Raw genomic sequence first — 20,067 nt, 5'->3', positions numbered from 1 at the left:
GCCACGTTAGCGGAACGACAGCTTGGCCTCTCTGTTTCTCTGCTCCTCCCTCCAGAAGCTTGAAAACTATTTTTGGTGGTTGGGAATGTTCTCGCTCTCGTGTCACCAGAATTTTGAAAGTGTTTGCAGATGTTTCTGAGTTTCTTTTGTTAGTTAAAGGAGCCTGAAACCTGAGTCATCTGTCAGAGATCAACATTAGAACGTCTCCTTTTTCCTTTTCTGCTGTTTGAACTAACACACTCACAAAAACACACACATTATGTAATGGGGCAGGAAAATCTGCTCATCCTAACGAAGCAAAAAAAACCCAACAACTTTTGGGCTTCTGCATGCAGGACATTTTTAAATAAACTTTAGGCTGGAGTCGGGACAGTCTAAGTTCTAACGACACTACGTCTCCCAGCAACCCCACGCAGCACTTCCTGGATGCCGCACACCTGAGTTAAGCTCGGTGCGAAGTTTTGTTTGTGCCACTCTGCCAGCATTATAAAATATTCTATTTGGACCTGATCTTCTGTCTCCTGACCCCGACTCTGGCCTGGATCCTGACTGCCTCGTTACTTCTCTGATGATCTCATGCCTGTTATCGACTCCTGCCTGCCTCACCATGATTTAGCTCTGTGGACTTCTAGCCGAGCTAATGAACCTGCTGGATTTGGATCCAGCCGTCTGCCCGTCCTGTGACAGTTATCTGCTTCATTGGTTAAAGAAGTTGAACTCGGAAATGCCCCTTTTGAATATATCTTTTGGTGGAACTGAAAGACCCACTTTGACCGTGTTTTTAACATTATTTTGTGGCACTTTTGTGATGATGGAAGGCCAAGAAAATTAAGCTTAAAATTGCATCTTTTTATAATTATTTAAATCGTGAATCAGACGAGCTGAAAGCTCCCTGTACTGAGCTGTCATCTACGGGGATGGGAAGTGGGGGCGGAGTAGCACCATTTTAGCAGTACTGCCAACAACTCAGAGGTAAATTTCTAATGAACTCCTACCGCTCTGCAGAAACTATGTCCTAGAAAACGACACAGGTTTTTAAAACTTTGGTCAAAAATGGCATATTTAAAAGAACACTGGGAACACTGAAATAGATCAACAGATGTTTAGAGTGAAACTTGTCCATTGTAGGGCCACACAGAGAAACACAAACACACATAAAATCGCAATTTAGAGTCAGTAATTAACCTAAAATGCACGTTAAATGACTGTGGGTTGAACTTGTTTTATAATCTGCTTCTGTTGTGTTGTTTCTATGGATATGTATCGGCAGGGATGTTGTCTCGTTGCTGCAGATACTAACCGACCTGTTTGTCTCACAGATGTTCCAGTGTTTCTGCGTTTGTCTCTGAACCTACGTGGCACCCTTATTACCTGAAATTTTAGACTCACTATATGAAAAAAAAAGCTCAATGGTTTTACATCTGCAAACCAGTCATTCCATCCTAAACGCACACACATATATTTGTAGATGGACACACACATACACACACATAATATTTGTCAATTTGGCTTTATATTTCCGATTTAAAGTTATTTTTTGCTATATTAATAACATAAAATAGCAAATTCTTGAATAAAAGATTCAAAAGATACGTTTAGTAATGCCGCTTCTTAAGAAATAGAATCCGTTTTCTGCATTTTAGCGCATTAACACTTTCCTCCCGGCTTTTATTTTGAAAGTCACCGTCGGCCGCAGCTGGGCTCATTAAGGTGAATCTGTTTGGTTCCGTTCCGACTTCTACACCTGGACTGGTTCCGTGACCCACGCCGAACGCGCCAGCTTCGTCACTGGCAGAGCCGCCACCCCCACCCCTCAGGCAGCCGCAGTTCGCCCCGTTAACTGACCCCCCCGTCCGGAAACCGTGGAGTTCGGTGGACTTGGCTCCGGTTCACGCTCCTGTCTATGCGGGATGTTCGGCTCCTGTAATCCTGTTTAACACCCCTAAAGTGAGAGCAGCAAAGTGGCGCGTGCTTCCCGGAGGCTCCGGTTCTGGCGGAATGATTCCCGGTTGACTGACTGTCGCAGCGCGCAGCGGCGGCGGCGGCGGGCGAACCGCTGGAAGCCCGGGAGGAGCGGCTCTTTACAGCCGGTCTGACGGATCCCTCAGCCGTCACTTTGACCCTCCTCAGCTCGGAAGTGTCCAGCTAGTCCCACCAACCGGCGGCGGGCGGTCAGCGGCGGCGGAGCGGCGCGGAAGATGCTCTTTTGGGCTCCACCATCGAGATTTGCGCGAGGAATTTCCTCCCTCTGCTTCTAAAATACAGACTCAAACCCCAACAGACCCCCCCCCCGTCTGTGTTTGTTATTGATTTCCACAAACTGTTTTTTGGTGCAAAACATTCCCGCATTTGAGCCGGCGCGCGCCTGAATCCTCCTCTGATCTCCGCTGGATTTCCAGTTCGGGCATTTCTCCGTTTTTGCGCACGGACTTGGAGGCGCTGCGGCTCCGCTTTTAAGTTGCTCTGGCCGAACCGGGAGCGACGGAGGAACTTTTTTGGACCTTTTCTCGGAGGAAACGACATCGTTCCATCGTTCCGTCCTCGCGCAGATTAACATCTGCATCAAACTTTAACGGGCGCGAGGCGCCGCGCCGCGCGGAGGGTTTGGAAAACTGCTGGAACAGCTGGGATTAACGTCCACGCGCTGGGATTCTACCATGACAGGTGCACGGGATTTCGGATGGACCCCCTTCCTGTGTGTGGCGGCGCTTTCATGTGGTAAGACCCCCCCACCCATTTATCTCTTAATCCTCTCTGCTTTCACAAGTGTCTTGCGCAGAGAGCGTGATTGTGCTGATGTTCCCCACGCACCCGCATGCGGCGGCATCTGCGGTTGGTCATGTGCGTGACAGCTCATGTTCAGCCCCCCCCCCCCCCCCCCACACACACACACGAAATGTTTTCACCAGAGTCCACTTAAGACCATCAAATTAGTTGATATCAATCGGCCGCAGCGGGAGTATTGGTCTGCACGCTGTCCACGCGCGCACAAACACGCGCTCGCAGCCCATTCAACAACTGTCGAGCATCTCCTCTCGATTTCCCGGCTCGCGCGCGCGCGCAGTGCGCTTTTAAGCAGGAGAGCTCTTGAGCAACAGATAAGCAACGGATGGATCTCTGTCCCAGTGATCCGGACTCGAACACTAATCCTGTCCTCTTTGGAGTCTGTTCCTGCGGCCGCTCGGACAGGAGCCAGTCAGTGAGGAGGGCATTTTCAGGAGCATCCAAAAGATCTGAACAGAACTTTCCTGCTCAGCTACAGCTCCTCACGTGTTTGTGTGGATGACGGAGAACCTCTAGAGGTCCCGTTCAGTCCAGCACAGAAACGTGGGTCCGGTAAAGGTCAGAGGTCAACTCTGACTTTTACTCAGGGAGACATAAAAGCCTTTGCCACTCTTTCATGTTCCTGAGAAGAAGCTGCGTTTCTCTAAACGCGGCTCGCCGTTTGAACTGAGATTTTCAAGCGTCCGTCAGATCAGAGGACGTCTAAAAACCACCGAATGGGATCAGACACCTGACGCCTTCATCTGAGCTGCATCCCTGCTCTCCGTCCTTTTTAGAATGAAGATCAGGCTTCCTCTTCCAGTGGGATTATGTAATCTTCCATTTCCTCTCCAAACCCACCGATTCAAGCAGCTAAATTGAGCTGCTGTCATCAAAATCAATGTGCATGTATAAAGCAGAACATTAACCTCCAGCTGCTTAAGATGATTGATCGCAGCTGATTATCCTGCATTTGTCTTGATGTTTAGTTTCTGAAATGTCGGAATCCCTGAGTTGGTTGCTCTAATTTCCACCAAAGAGCTTTTGTGGTCCATCACAGACGGACGGATGTGATGAAATGCGCCGCAGAGGCTGCGTCCTGACGAGACGCAGCGTTCATTGGTCCTGGTTCTGCCGGCTGTGACACGGCACGAGGCGTGGCAGAGGTGCCGCCGCATGTGCAGGCGTAACCAGGCCTGGGGAGGGGGACGGTGGGGGTGATGCTCAGTCACAGTTTGTATGCAGCTGGCAGCCCTCCCAGCTTCAGCCTCTCAGTGAGGGGGAGCAGACAAAGCGGCAGTGTGGCACACCAGCTCTCCGCTGCTGAAGCTTAATTGATTTACATCTCGCAGATTGAAGCGTTTCCATTTTTCGGCGTGGAAACGCGGCCGCACAGGAAGCAGAAACCCCGTCCTTCTGACCACAAATGAGCCGACAAAGCCGTTCAGTGGTCCCTCCTCCACCGCGGCTGCATGTGGAATCGCTGCCGGAGTGCTTGTCACTCTCCTCTCGTGTTTGCATACATGAAGCATATTGTTTATATATTTAGCTTGCATTTCTCAGTAGTCGCTTTTAAATGGAGAGGTAGTTTTTACATTTTTTTTTTTCTGCTGGCATCAGGAACCGATTAAAAAACCCATGCAGAACATGGCGCTCTGCCGCAAGTTGATTTTCTTCTTTATTTGCTTTCAGTGACAGATGGGCTCAAAGCTGAAGCCAACGTGTCATCCTGGAGCGAAAGTGAAAAAGTGTCTTTAACTGGCGGCCTTGTTCTGTAATTAAAGTCACATTCTCCAGGTGGGCCCGTCATTCAGTCGCAATTGAACTTCTTTATTTTATTGGAGGGACAAGCAGATTCTTTTAAGTTGAAAAGGAGCCCACAAAATCCCTTTCAAGCCCCCGCCTGATGCTCCGAGCCGCTCTCTGCGGTGGCTGTTGTGGAGTGAATCCTAAAGGATGTTGCCGTTTTTTTATCGGTGCTGAAAGGAAGCTTTTGTGAAGCTCAGGCCGCCTATGATCTAGCGTGATGCTGGCTGAAAGACTTCCACGCTGGCCTCTGGGCCTTTTCTCTGGGATTGCACGAGCCGGCACTTCCTTCCAGACCATTGCTGCTTTTCTGTGCAGACGTTACAGTAAATCCTGAAAGGATGGAGAGTTTTTGTGCTGAATGTGCCATCAACCCCCTCCCCCCCAGAGTTCATCTTAAAGTAATGTACGGTGTCTACATGACAGTTGAGAAATATTTTTGCAAAAACTAAACACCTGTTTTCTTCCTTTTAAACCTGAAGTTCACATTTTGTAGCTTCTAATCCTCAGTAGGTGTTTGAGGACATCAGCTGCTCCATCTGGATCCACAGTTTTAATACAAATATAGTAAATACAGACGTTAATGTGAGTCAAACATAACCACAAATCATTAAAAAACCCTTTTATTTAAAAAAGGAATGAAGTAACTAAGACTTTTATTTAATCCGACAGACCTCCAAGCTTCATAACCTGCTTTAACCCTTTCGGGGTCCCCTGGTTGCTGGAGCCTATCACAGCAAATGTTAGGTGAGGGTGAGTTTTACCCAGAGGAGATTACATAAAGACATATTAAACATTAAATTCACAATTTTTACAATAATTTCAACAAAAAACACGACAATTACAAGCCACTGTTGTTATTACTAAAATGTTAATGTGATGACATTTATGTTAGGAATTGGTTTATTTCACATAGTTGAAACAACAAACAAAACAAAAAAGTACAGAAATATATTAAATCCAAACAAGATGTTTAGACATAGAATAAAAAATCTAGAAGATAAACAAATACAAAGATTTGCACGTACACTTCTATCCATCTATACAACCACATAGACTCGTAATGACTTTTGTATGGAAGCCTTTGTGTAGCATAACTAAAAATAAAAGTCAATGCCAGAAATTCTTTTTCATTTTGACAAAGTAACTGCATTTGTTGACTCAAAATTAAAATGAAAAATCAATCCTTCAAAATGCTTTTTCCTTTTCTACTTAAAAACCGTGCATTCTGTTACATAATTAAAGCGAAAATGCAAAGAAGGGATTGCATTTTAGTTTTTACATCCACCCTGCGAACAGTGTCGCATAACTCAATCCCACTCAGCATTTCCAGAGGGGAGGCGGGGCGATGACGTCGGTGCCATCTCCGTGTGTCCGGCTGCTAACAGACACAGGCTAAGAGCAGTGCGGCCAGGCTTGTAGCTTTGTGTTAGCGGCAGAGGAGAGGGCCTTGTGACGGTTGTGCACTCCTAATGATTGTACACAGCTTCTCAGGACTACGTAGCAGCATTTCTGCCTTCTGCAGTCCTCCTTCGGACGCAGCGAAGCTTCCCCCAGCCTAGCCTCCTAGCTTTGTCTTTGGACCGACAGCCGCCTCGGTCTAGCGCGGCCGCGCGATCCGAAACTCCGGATCGCCCAAGGCGGAAGTGCTGCTACGCAGAGCTGAGAAACTGTAAACCATCATATGGATTTGTGTTTCCAGTGGTGTCCTGACAAATTAAAGGCTGATGTAATTCCCACTTATTTACATTCAAGATGCTCATTGTGGCATTTTGGAGTTTGGAGTTCCTCCACGGCTAATGTTTTTAGCAGGTCCTTCTTCCGGGTCCTTGCAGTTAAGAAAAAAGCACTGACCGCACGGATTTAAACAATTATGAGCGGGAGTGGATGAGACCCTTTAATAATAATCATGACAGTAATAAAGAAAATTTAGAAGTTAGTTTCCTGCGGCTTCACGCTGATTTTGCTGTTCGAGGACAGCTGGAGCCCCATCAACAGCGCTAGCAGATTTGGCCGTGCTAAACGTTTGCTGGTTGGACCAACACGAACTGACGTCAGCGCCCCGCCTCCCCCCTGGAAATGCTGAGTGGGATTGTGTTATGCGACACTTTTCACAGGGTGGATGTGAAAACGAAAATGCAATTAGAGACCACCACTAGAGGGCGCTGTAGGTGTGTGTATCGGTATTTAGTACCGATACACACACCTACAGCAACTAGTACTAACAGCAACGCGCCGCTCTGCAGGGGCGGAGCTACAGGGGGCAGAGGCAGCAAAAAGCTTTGAGTAAATATTATATCAAATATTATATTATATATCATTCTATACAAATATTGAAACAAATCATCAATACAAGCTCTTGTAAGCAATGAGAATAGCACCTCAGCTAAAAGAACTGCTGTCTTAACAATAACAATTTTATAAAAATAAAACTAGTGATACTGTTTGGACCTTTTATTTGTAGGCACCTTCCACCCATTTGCCACCCTACCAAAGACTTCTGCCCCCTCCCCATATAAAATGTTCTAGCTCCGCCCCTGCCGCTCTTGTTCCAAAGTGAGGATGAAGAGTTTAACGAATGTTGTGATTCTTAGTGACATAAAGACTTTAGTTGACTTGTCGGCACATTCTTTATGCTCGTGCTTAACTGAATAATTGTTCATAGGTTACGCTAATATATTAGACTCCTCCCATGTTTCATGAAGCTGCATAAGCATCATCGTGTTACGGTAGTGAAGCGTGCAGACGTTCCCTTCGTTATTAGGACTTGCCGTTCAAGATTAAATGTTCTTGTTCCCGTATTTTGTGCAATAAATTTCTATCAAAAGTGCGACTAACATAGGATTTTCAAAAAAAATATATATTGTGCATTTTTGGGTTTTTGTGACTTGTACTTCGGAGCAACTTATAGTCCAAAAGATGCAGTACTTTTAATTATAAATAGACATATTAACCCTTATTATGACATTGTATGACACAATGAACCATTAAGAATAAAAATGGTCAAATAGTTTGAGTAATTTCTTGAGATTGGGCAGAAGCAAATTCATGTACTGTAATCCCCCCGACTTTGTTTAAATGGTTACCATTATCTGTTTTTTATTTATTTGTTTTGAGTTATTTATACTTTACAAGTCCAAATGAAGATTATTTAGTAAATCTAGTCATTTAGAAGAAACCTGTTAGAAACATACAGGTTTTTTTTTACTATTCTTCTTGCTAAATCCTCGTCTGACAGATTGACAGACGAGGATCAAACGCCTCCTTTGATTAAAAAAAAAACCTTAAGTTACTGAGAAAGTTGCCTTAAAATTACTGATTGTCATTTGTGAAGATGTTAAGACCTTTACAATTTTATGTCTCACAAAACGGTTACAAATACAAAGAAATACAAAACGTAAACAATGAAAGGGGAGCAGAAGTAACCCGAATTAGCAATTTAGCAAAATAAATAAATAGTTTGAAATGAAGGAAATCCACAAAACGGCTCTTTTCCGTCAGGAGAAAGAAGCCAGAAACTCTAGTTATGTCATTTTAAGACACTTCAAACATCTCCAGGATTAAGAGAGAAACCTTTATGATGGTGAAGAACTTTAGTTGTGCCTGTATGTTTGCAGGACAAGCTTCAGAGGTCATGGGTGAATCTCTGTTCTTCCTGGATCTGCTGCTTTGCACGGTTCTGACAGTAGAAAGCAACTGAACACACTTTTCAAAACAGACTCTGCCTCGGCTGTCTTATTTTCTGAAGATCAGCCTCGATTGAAGGACGAGTCCATATCCCTGCACCATCTCCTTTTCAGACGAGAGAGGTCCAGTTGGAGTGGAAATTCATTTTCCGGATAAGAATCAGAACCCGGAGCTCCGGTCTGAAAGAGTCAACTCCATCAGAGCTCAAAAATACCTATTTGTGCACAAATAAAATCCAACAGGAATCTCCATGGCAGCCTAACCCAATTTTCTAAGATAAAAAATTAATTTTTATTTGGTGTTCTGTTTTGTGTACAGCCTCGTTGCACTTGTCTCACAGCTGGATGCTCTCCGTTTTTGTTTCTCTGAAAAGACTTTCTTCTCCGCCTTGCAGGAACTATTGGGAGAAATGTCACGCTTCCTGGTTGAAACAAACCTCTCACACTAATCACTTTATACCCTGAAAAAGGCTTCATCGTTTTGTTTCTGTCCTCTGCTTCTGCCTTCTTCATCAGAGCGGTTGACTTAGCGGCGCACCAGCCGCACTTCTTTCACGCTTGGTTTGTATTTAAACAGTTTTCTAAGCTGAAATGCATCCCATCTGCTTCATTTGCACCAAACATTGTGTGAGACGTCTTTGTTTTGTCGCTCTATTCTTCCTGGAAGTACTTGAAAGTAATCTGTCAAAAATAATCCACCACCTGCTTGGCTTTCATCGCCGTGAGTGTTGTGTTGCGGTACGGAATAATTAAACCGCACGTTTTATTATTATTTTTTCTCTCTGATGTGGCGGGTTATCACCGCAGGGTGTTGCCTAGGACCGGGAGCACAGAGCTTTGTCGAGGGTTTTAGTCAACCGTCCTCACGGGTGAACAGTGGCTCAACCTGTACGAGGTCGGAGACCGCTTGGTGAACCCACAGAGAGAAAACGTTCATGCACATTTCTTCTACAGGCATTCTGCGGGTCATAGTGAACATTTAAGGAACATGTAAGGGGGAAGTAGGTGACACGCAGGTGTGTTGTACGGATTTTTCCTCTCTTCAACCTCCCAAAAATCCTCTTGACTTTTATTTTAAAATTTGAAATGATTTATTTAAAGCAATCAAACAAGAATAATACACAAAAACAATACAATCAGCAGTTCTCCATTCATACAAAGACGTATCAAACTGAGGATAATTAGACATTTAATCAAAGAAAGTGAGTGGAAGGAAGTGAATTGATATAATCCCACCCTGTTCAAAGTATCAATAAATCTCATGACAAAGATGAATTACTTAATTATTATGTAAAAATAAACATAACTGTATTGTAGAAATCCTCATAGCAAATGCAGATCAGTTATCTAAAATATACGGAGATTATTTTTTTAAATAGAACAATCATGAATGTAATATAATATAATTGACTGTGCAAGGACCGCGTTGTTGATGTTCACGCGATACGTGTGCGCTCCTCACCACAGCCTGACTGTTAGAAATTAGGAAATTACACAGAGTGTAGATTGTGTGGACATCTTACGGGCACTGCCTGTGCACAAACGCTGCATGCACGGGGCGTGCATGCTCAGTAAGGAGCCAGAATTTGCACCTTTCTAACGACTAGAGTGTGGCGTAAGGTCACCGTACGACGGCGTCACCGTACGACGGCGTCACCGTACGACGGCGTCACCGTACGACGGCGTCACCGTACGACGGCGTCACCGTACGACGGCGTCACCGTACGACGGCGTCACCCGTACGCCATAAGTCCATAAGTGTTTGCAAAGCTACCTTCACACCAGCCTCTGTAACCCCGTATTTAAGCGACCACTTCCAATAAAAAGTCTGTAAATGCGTATATATATATGCGTTTTCGGGCTCTACGTACAAAAGGTGCTACCATTAAACGCACGTTGGAAGTCAAGCCAGTTGAACTTTGACCAATCAGGGACTCAGACTTGACGAATGCATGGCGTCTCCTTTAACACAGTGAAACTGTTTGAAAACTTGATCATAAAAGAGAAATGAATAAATGCAGAATTGTGTGTCACCAAGTTTGTATCATATATCAGAATAGAGCTGTGAACGGAAAAGTCTGGAGCTCCTCTTTTTTTCTAGCTCATGTAGGTTCACATTTAGGCTCTCGACCGGGCAGCGACAGTCCAGTGTGAACATCATAAAAGCACGTTCAAGAACCCACGATCAGCGACTCCTTGAACGTTCTTCCCCTGCTTGGGGTGAACGTAGCATCACTTCCATCACCCTTACAAAAACTGTAAGAAACATCTAGGCTTCCCTTAAGATGGAGCCGCTCCTCTCTATGACCCTCCACCCAAAAACCTGCAGCACCCGTACGGGTGTTGACCTGTTTGTGACTAAGGCTGAAGTCATTTATTAAATTAAAAAATACAAAAAAAACCAACAATTACTCTCAGAACCAGATGACTTTTTTGGGTGAAAGTGGTTAAACATCTGCTTACCTGAAGACCTGTTCTGCTGAGCTGCTGGGATGTCTGTGGCTATGAGGCCGAAAAGCTCCAAAAAAGAGGAACAGCGCTCTGAGCACCTTATTCTCCAAAGAAATGGCTGCGTATGCAGGCGAGTACCGTTTGGGTTTATGTAACCGACTCATAGTCCAGATATGGTCCTGCTGCTCTGCTGCCTTACATGGGTATTGTCCTCTTCCTGTCATTCTGTTGGCCTCCCCGACCCCAGAAGGAGAGCGGGCTTGGAGTGACGTAACGCTGCAAAGCCGCCTTTAACGTGTCTAAAGGTGGAAAACATATTTGAACAGACTTGCTGCTGCTGACATAATGCTGACATATGGCGGGGACCGAGCCCTCCCCAGTGACCCGTGTGAGCGGTCAGGACCGCTCAGTCGAACGGAAAATGTCCAAAATGTTACAATCTTTGATGGTCCGACTCATCTTCCCTCGTCTAGTTCACTTTCAAAGTTCATGCAGGTGTTTAAATTAACGCAGTATCAATTTTACATGAACATGTTCTGATGAAATGTCACGCTTGAGATAAAAATCTATTCCTTCTATTCAGCGTCTCTCTTCTGGACATGTCCCAACCATCTCCTGTCTTTTCCTCAGTGCCGCTGGCTCTAGGCCCAACAACATGGCCGCTCTCATGGCTGCTCTCTTAATAATAGATTTGGAAAATGAATTTTTAAGTGAAAGCTTATTTGTATTTATCTGTTACACCTTAAAAGTTGGACGAGGCTGAATTTGGCAGTTTTCCCCCCGCTTCCTATTGAAATGAAAATGTAGATCAGATTTTAATGGTTCTTACACAAAATCTGGTGAACAAATACAGTTTAAAGCAGATATTTCACAGAGGATGGAGAGAAACTTTACCCTCAGAAGTTAAGGGAAACTGGAAGTCCATTTAAGTCGTGGAACTGGCCGGTCTGTCGTGTCTGAAAAAGGTTGGGTACCACTGATTTATTGCCCTCAGAGAGAAAATGGGAGGATGCTTGAATCCTTTGAAGGACCCACTTTAATAGAAAAGAACTTTATTTCCTAAATGGCAGCTCCTCGTTCTGTAATGAACAGTCTTGTGGTTTAGGCGAACGTCGTGAGTAAAACTCCCAGGAAACCAGCGTCGGTTTCACTGCAGAACAAAAAAAGCCTGACTGTTTCCTGAGACTTTTTTGTAATGTTTAGTATTTAAGATTAGATTCACATCTGATGGATGTTGGTTGTTAGACTCTAAAAACCAGCAAACTCACAACAGATAGGCCATCTGGAAAGAGGAGCGTTGGCTCCCCTGCTTTGCATGTCAACACTGTTTCCCAGTGGGCTTCCTGGGAAGCATTTGTCTGGAATCAGTGCAGTAGAAACAGAGGAAATATGAGCAGACCTTCCATCTGCAGCTCATCCTGCAGCGTCTCTCCTCTTCTTTGTCTTCATTTCCCAGTGCTACAAATCAGCTGAAGGACCCTGGACTGGCGGCAAACACCCGCTTCCTCCTCTACAATCAAGCAGGACTTGATTCCTTCTCAGCACAGGGTTGTTTTCGTCTGCGGGATGACTTCTTGGGCCGCCGTTCGGCCAGGCTGCTACTCCCCGACTTTCGTGAACGTTTTGGGTTTGGCTGGTGTGCGTCTCTGCGTTGGTGTTGGTTAGTCCCGCTGTGACCTGGAGGATCAGTTCTGTAGGGACAGCTGCTGACAGTGTTCAGTGTTGTGCCGCCGTGTCATGGAGGAGCGACGGTCGGTACAAACCGGTCTCTCTCCGCCCGGCGGTAATTGCATCGGAGACGTACGGCTTCAGGATTTCCGCCTGGAATCAGGCGTTGCGCTGTAAATCCACCGACCGCCACTCCGTCTCACGCACGGCATGTCAGAATTGTGACTGTAATGCATGTGCAGTTTTCTCCCTCAGATTGGATTTTCGGTGTCCGTTTTTATGTCCTGAAGAGCCGATATGGGAGCAGGTGTTGCTGCTGCAGAGAGAACGACACCTTTGGAGTGTGGTTATGCCAGAGGGGAGATTCTCAGGATGTATAGCATCTTGTATATCCTAGCATCTTGGCCAACTATAGACCGATATCAAACCTGCCCTTTATTTCTAAAATCCTAGAAAGAGTTGTAGTTAAGCAGCTTTACTGCCACCTACAGGACAACAGCCACTTTGAAGACTTTCAGTCGGGGTTTAGACCTCACCACAGTACGGAAACTGCACTAGTTAGAGTCTCTAATGACTTGTTATTGGCCTCAGAAAAGGGACTACTTTCTATTCTGGTCCTGTTGGACCTCAGTGCAGCCTTTGACACTATCGACCACGGTATTTTACTCCATAGATTAGAGCAGGACATAGGGATCAGAGGATCTGCTCTCCAGTGGTTTAAATCCTATCTGTCCGAGGTATCAGTTCGTTAATGTAAATGGCCATTCCTCTCAGTGCACTCGAGTCAACTATGGAGTCCCACAGGGCTCAGTCTTGGGACCGATCCTGTTTACGCTTTATATGTTACCCCTAGGAAACATAATCAGGAAACACAGCATTAATTTTCATTGTTATGCCGACGATACGCAGTTGTATTTATCCATGAAGCCTGACCAGAATGACCAGATAGAGAAACTGAACGCCTGCATCAGTGACATCAAGACCTGGATGACAATTAATTACCTCCTCTTGAACCCAGAAAAAACTGAGGTCATTATACTTGGTCCTAAAAACCTCAGAGATGCTCTGTCTGCTCAGATAGTCTCCCTGGATGGTATAAGTATAGCCCCCAATTCCACAGTTAGAAACCTTGGGGTTTTATTTGACCAGGATTTATCATTTAAGGCTCACATATCTCAGGCGTGTAGAACTGCCTTTTTTCACCTGCGGAATATTGCTAAGATCAGAAATATACTTTCTAATAGTGATGCTGAAAAACTCATCCATGCATTTGTTACGTCGATGCTGGATTACTGTAACTCCTTGTTAGCAGCGTGTCCTAAGAGTTCCTTAAGAAGTCTCCAGCTTGTTCAGAACGCAGCAGCTAGATTGTTAGCAGGAACCAGCAGAAGAGATCACATCACTCCTGTGTTAGTTTCGCTCCATTGGCTCCCAGTTGATTCTAGAATTAAGTTCAAGATCCTCCTGTTAACCTATAAGGCCTTACATGGAATGGCCCCGTCCTATATTAAGGACCTCATAGTCCCTTACCAACCAATCAGAACACTTCGCTCGCAAAATGCAGGACTGCTTGTGGTTCCTAGAATTAGTAAAAGTACGGTTGGAGGTAGAGCGTTTAGCCACCAAGCCCCTGTCTTATGGAATAAACTCCCAGCTCATGGAAGAGAGGCCGACTCAGTTTCTACATTCAAAGCTAGACTGAAAACGTTCCTCTTTGGACAGGCTTATTGTCAGACTAGTTAGTATTCAGAGATTATTTAAATTAATGTTAGTTTGTTTAAATTAAACTTAATAATAACTATTTCTTTTAAAAGGCTGCTAGAAGTTGAAGCTGGGGTAACTATGGTGCACTGGGGTTCTGTCCTCTTTCCTTTTTTACTTCTACCCTTCCTCTCCTCTATTCTTGATCATAATTTATCATTTAGTTCTCCATGCCTCTGTTTGGTGCAGTGCGATTCATGTATTGTCCCTCTTTTCCTCTCCCCTCCTGGGGATTGGGAGTGCTTCCAGACTCCAGTTGGCTCATCCGTGCTCCAGTTCCTGACCGAGTACCTCGTATCTGCTCCTGCTCCTACACCTGGCTGTGGTTCCTGTCTCCGGCTCGACTCGCGCCTTTGACTGTCCCCACAACCACGGCTGGATGAAGCTCGTCTGCTGGACTTTTATATATGTAGTTGTAGATTTAGATAAGTTAATTCTTCTCTAAGATTTCTGGTAAATCGCCTGTCCGTCCTGGGGGAGGATCCCTCCTTCATGTGGGCACCCCTGAGGTTTCTTCGTTTTTTCCGGAATCCGGTTTTTTTGGGAGTTTTTCCTTACCGCGAAGGGGGGTCTAAGGGCAGGGATGCCAGTATAGCTTAGTCAGTTTGTTAGTTCATTTTAGTATTTTTCTATTGAACTCTTTGTATTCGTGAGCCTTTTGATTTCATGTTTTACTTCGAAGCCCATCGAGACGACTGTTGTTGTGATTTTGGGCTATACAAATAAAATTGAATTGAAAATTTAATTGAATTAATACGTAAACTTATTTTTCCTAAAACATAGGAACAGTTCAGACATTTATTAAAAAAGTAGCATAAAACATTTAATTGTTTAGAAAAGGTCACCATTAATAAAAAGTTGTGAGTTTTAGAGCCATAAATTCAAAATGAAAATCTCTGCATTCTGATTGGATCACTTTGTATTTCCTCCCGCCTTTTTGCCCAGCCTCCATCACCCAAGAATAAAATAGAATCTGAGGGCAACTTGTATTGAAAAACACTGATTGCTTATGTTTGATGTCACTACTTTTTCTTTTTATCATTTGGGGAAACTGTTTTCTACTTTTAATGAGGCATATTTGACGTCTCCACGGCAACAGCAAAGGTGTATCTGTTTAGAAAAGGAGAGAAGGTTCTAAATAAAAAAAAAGGGTCAACTGGACTCAGCTTTTGAAGTTGAAGACGTTTGGTGGAGGTGAAAGAAAAGTTCTTTTTTTTTTTTTAGAACCTTTTCAGATCAAAGCCCCTGGAGGCGTCCGATGACTTATCCAGTCATGTTGTTCCACTGCAGGCGGTCACAAAATAAAGCTGACATTTCCCATTGTGGTTCTTGATACCGATGTCACCTGCCTCCGGATGTTAGATGTAGCTGTCAGGTCCTCTTGTTCGTCTCCGGAACATGACAGGATGTCAACATTTTCTCATCTCCTGACTGCTGTTTGTGTGCAGAGGGTGTTTTTTGAACTTGTGATTTATTTTATTTCTACCTGTTTGGTAAAATGCTAACGGAGGAGCGTCGTTCGCCATGCCTTCCGCGTGTGCTCTGCACGGGCCCATTTGTGCCAGATTCCACTGAATCCAGGGTCAATAATTTTGTAAAGAGCACAGTTTATTGTGCTGACGGTCAATATTTTAGTCTGGACTTTGGCCGATTCGTCGAAAATGCAGTTGGGATCATCTCCGTATTGATTCTCACACAGGAAAGCAAATGTTTTATACAAATTAGGCCACGGTCGTCATGTCGAACGGCCTGGATTTTGACTGAATTCCGTGAATATGTGGAGTACAAAGCCCCAGATGGAAATGGGTCCTGAATTGTTGTTTTTCATGTATAATTCAGGCTGTTGTTGATTGACGGTTTGCTGCTTGTGGAGCGTTAAAACCCAGAAACCGAGCAGCGCTGTGGCAGGAAATGAACCTCTCCTGCTCACCAATGTCACCAATGACCTTCAGGAATTATCTTTATTGTTTCTTTTGAACCATTTTTATTTTAGTTTTGGGGGGAAATTTATGAAACCAGCTGTGACTGATCAGAGAATTTGATGATGCTCCAATACTAAACAGATTTGTGTTGCCTGATGACAACCGCATGCATGTGAATGCCAAAAATGGATAAATCTTTATTTACAACGCCACCAGGGTCTCAATCTGATCATCATCTGGTCTGTTTTCCAGTGGTCCTTTAATCATGATGATGCCGTTTTTTACCCAAAATCCCAAAACGTTTGTCGTTTTGTTGGACATAATTCCTGCAGAGCGCCAGGAGTTCATTAGAATTTCAGCTCCGAATTGTGGGCGGGACTGTTCATGCAGGACAACCCCGCCCCTCTTCCTCTCCATGTTGCTGAGAACTCTGAGCAGGGAGCTCGGGCCCCGCCCAGCGTATTTTCAAGCTTTTTCAAATGACAGTTTTTCGTCTGCTCCTGATTTAAAGCGATTCAAATAAAGAAAAAATCATTTTAAGATTAATTTTCTTAATATATTTTCTCTAATATGAGAAAAAAGCTCCAGGAACCTGTTAAAAACTACGACAGAGTTTTAGGGCCACCAAAAAAAACCAAACAGTTAAATTACAAGAATTTAAGTCGTAAATTTACGAGAGAAAAAACTCGTAATTTTACGAGATTAAAGTGGAAGTGAGCATCCAGAACAGCAGGTGAACGCCGCGCAGCAGCAGAGCAGACCCACTAAACTCAATGGAACAGGTGAGCTGAATGTTTATTGATAACATTAAAAATGTTTGGAAGCTCATTTGTTTGATTTACGATTTATTAATGTTTTATTCATTGATTGGCAGTTTGCAGGATCTCTGCAGCCGTTGATGAAGACATCGGTGTCCCTGCAGATAGATGTCCACTTGAATCCTTTTTCCCCTCCATCAAAGACCAGGGGCCTCATTTATAAACGTTGCGTACGCACAAAAGAAGGCGTACGCCACTCTCTACGCAATAGTTGAGATTTATAAAAAGCAAACTTGACGGGAAAATGTGCGGTCCTCCACGCAAGCTCTGACCCAGGCGTACACACAAAAACGGGTGAAATGAGAAATGGCGACACCGTCGGCAGATGGAAGAAACACGTGAAAGTGAAAAAGACAATACTGCCTCTCAGAAATAACATGAAGACTTCACAAAGCAAGTCTGACAATTAACAGCCTACACGAACACCCGTTTGATCGATCAGCAGTGAAACAAACAAAACAATCAAACGAAAATTACAACAGAAATTCAAATGAACACTTATTTGGAAAAAGAAAAGTGAAATATGTTCTGCAATATTGGCATGTTGTGCAATTCATCCTCATAAATAATATAGTTAACAGAACGAAATAATGTACAAAACTGATATTCTCGTCAGTGTGTCCGTCTGGAGGAGCAGACAAAGGTGTGGGCGTGCGGACGGACGTACTAATTATCCACTGGGGAAAGTTGTTTTCATATTAAAACATTTCTTCATAAGCTATGGAATTATGGTATTCATGCATATGCCTTTAGTTTGTTTTATTTTTGATAAAACAATGTATGGCGTATGTCTCAACCATTCAGAAAGCAACAAGAAATTACATTTGCGCAGATCAATTTCCCATTTCCACGTGGATTATTACCGACATCCATCTGTAGCTTATAAAATGCCCCATCACAATGCGTAATGACGCACAATGGCTGATCTTACGCTCTTAGAAGATGTGGCAAATGGAAGAATTCGGAGTGAACGCATTTTTAGACAGCAAGAAGACGTGCTGGCAAATGAGGACGACTGGCTCATGAGCCGGTTCTGACTTCCTCCAGCCGTCCTGTTGGACCTCTGCGGGCTTTTGGGCCCGGCGTTACAGAGGAGCACTCGGAGGAACCACGCGTGTCACCCGGTGCATCTGGCGCTCCGGTCCCCCCCGGCGCATGCATCTGGCGCTCCGGTGTTCCCCCCCCCCCCCCCCCCCCCCCCCCCTCCAGATGGAGCGCTGTAGCCTCACAACCTCGAATGGTTGTGAGGCTACAGCATTTACGGCGTCTGCCACCGTCTGCCGCTCACGTACCTTTTTGGCATTAGGAATGCCCACACTGTGCCCTCCAAACAACACTTTTCTCCTCTTTTCCACCTCGCCAACGATAACTTTTACTTCACATTGAGTGAAGTTACGTTTTTTTGATTTCCTCTCGGTGTTTGCCATGATTTAGCAAACCATGAATATTCATTTGTGGGCGTTTCACGGACTATTTATGGACAAATATGGGCGTGTCATGAAGCCGCAAAAAGCTGCGCTGCATTTAGAATCGGTTGTGATTTATTAAGGGAAAGATGCGTAGGATGTGCGTGCGCACTGTTTTATAAATCCGAATATTTCTGTGCGTACGCACGTCCTATGTTTCATCCGTACGCCATTTCTGACGCAAATCCTACGCAAAGTTTTAGAAATGAGGCCCCAGATCTCTACTGTGATCTCTACTGTGTGACGCTTCCGTCTGAGGAGGAGCTTTTTTGGCATTTTCTACGTCCTAATGCTAGCATAACAGACTATTTTCATTCCTCTTTATTGTTTTATGTTGAAACGGGACGTTTCATCTGGAGGAAGAGGCGTATGTAACACTGTTTACTTCAGCATTGGTGTTCGGATGACAGGTTCATGACGTAATGAGACAAATGGACTTCTGGGTATGTGACTAAAAAGGAGAATAAAGGAGAGGTCTGATTTTGAGTCGCCAAAATGTTCAGAATTTCTTTGTTTTTTTAATCTATCCAGAAATAAAGCTTCACAAAAGGCTCCACATATTTCATCTTCAAGCTAGGCTCTAATAAACGGAAAACTTTGGTGTTTTTTCCTCATTAATATATGACTTTTATATCGTAAATTTACGAGATAAAAACTCGTAAATTTATGACTTAAAATCTCATAATTTAACAGTTACGGCTTTCTTTCTCATAATTTAAAAAAAAAATTGTTTTGTGTAAACCGGCCCTAAAACTCTGTCGTAAAAAACACCCAAAACACTATTTTATTGTTTTACAATAATAGAAGGAAAAGAGAAAATGTTAAATTTGAGCAAATAAAAAAAAGTTTTTACAGGAGCGAATTATTTACACGGCGACAAACATTGATGAAGACACAGGTGATCATTCATCAATAGTGGCGTCACTTCAATGAATAAAAACAACAAAATTCGCATGCCGGGAAGAAGAGGTTGACGAAAACGCTGAAAGCGGTTTCTTAAACCTCGACAGTAAAGAGCGTTGACATAAAAGGACGATTGTTCCAATTATTTGGTGTTTTCACACAGAAGGAATTTCTCCAAACTATTTTTTTTCTGTATCTGGGGAGACGAACGAATATTCGACTTCAGTGGTGCAGATTAAGATGTAAATTTTACAGTACCAAGGATTCTTTTAATCACTGCCCCCCGATCAGAGAATGGAAACGCCATGTGGCCCTCGCTGGAAAAAGTTTGGGGACTCCTGGTTTTGACCCTTTTATGACGGGCTGGCGACTGGACCTTGGCTTTGCCCAACAGTGGTTAGGATAGGCTCCAGCGACCCCCTAAAAGGATTCAGGCAGTGGACTGATGGATGGTTTTGACCCACTTTGGCTTGTGCACAAATTCTTCAAAATTCTATGGTGGATCATTTAGATTATGTATTTTTTGGATACTTGTAGCATTAGCTTTGCCAGGGCATTGGTATTTGTAGTAAATCTACACCCCCCCCCCCCCCCCCCCGCCACAAACACACCCTGTCTTTAACAGTGATGAGCTTCTCTGAACCCAATCATCTCTCTTGCTGCTCCGTCTAAAAACGGCAGAGCGCTCTCGGTGGAGGAGTGAAGTGGACTCGTCTGGGTGGGGTGGGGTGCAAAATTTGATCGATCACTCTGAGAGTATTTTTGGAACAACGATGATTCCATATTTCACGGGGAGCTGGTTTCCATTTAGCTCCGTTCTTTA

At 44.1% G+C, this 20,067-nt stretch overlaps 1 protein-coding gene across 1 annotated transcript in view; it reads left to right on the top strand.

The window, feature by feature from the left end:
- The first annotated feature begins 2,338 nt into the window (after positions 1-2,338).
- The window catches only part of tmem132e (transmembrane protein 132E), a 476,675-nt gene continuing 458,946 nt past the window's right edge, over positions 2,339-20,067 (top strand). Inside the window, exon 1 of the mRNA XM_023962717.2 lies at positions 2,339-2,718. Coding sequence (XP_023818485.1) covers positions 2,658-2,718 — 61 coding nt within the window. The 5' untranslated portion in view covers positions 2,339-2,657. The remainder of the gene's footprint in view (positions 2,719-20,067) is intronic.

This window comes from Oryzias latipes, chromosome 14 (genome assembly GCF_053564925.1).
Source record: "Oryzias latipes strain Hd-rR chromosome 14, Olatipes_Hd-rR_3.1".
NCBI lineage: Eukaryota > Metazoa > Chordata > Actinopteri > Beloniformes > Adrianichthyidae > Oryzias > Oryzias latipes.
Note: the sequence above shows the minus strand (reverse complement) of the source record. Positions and strands in the feature narration are given on the sequence as shown.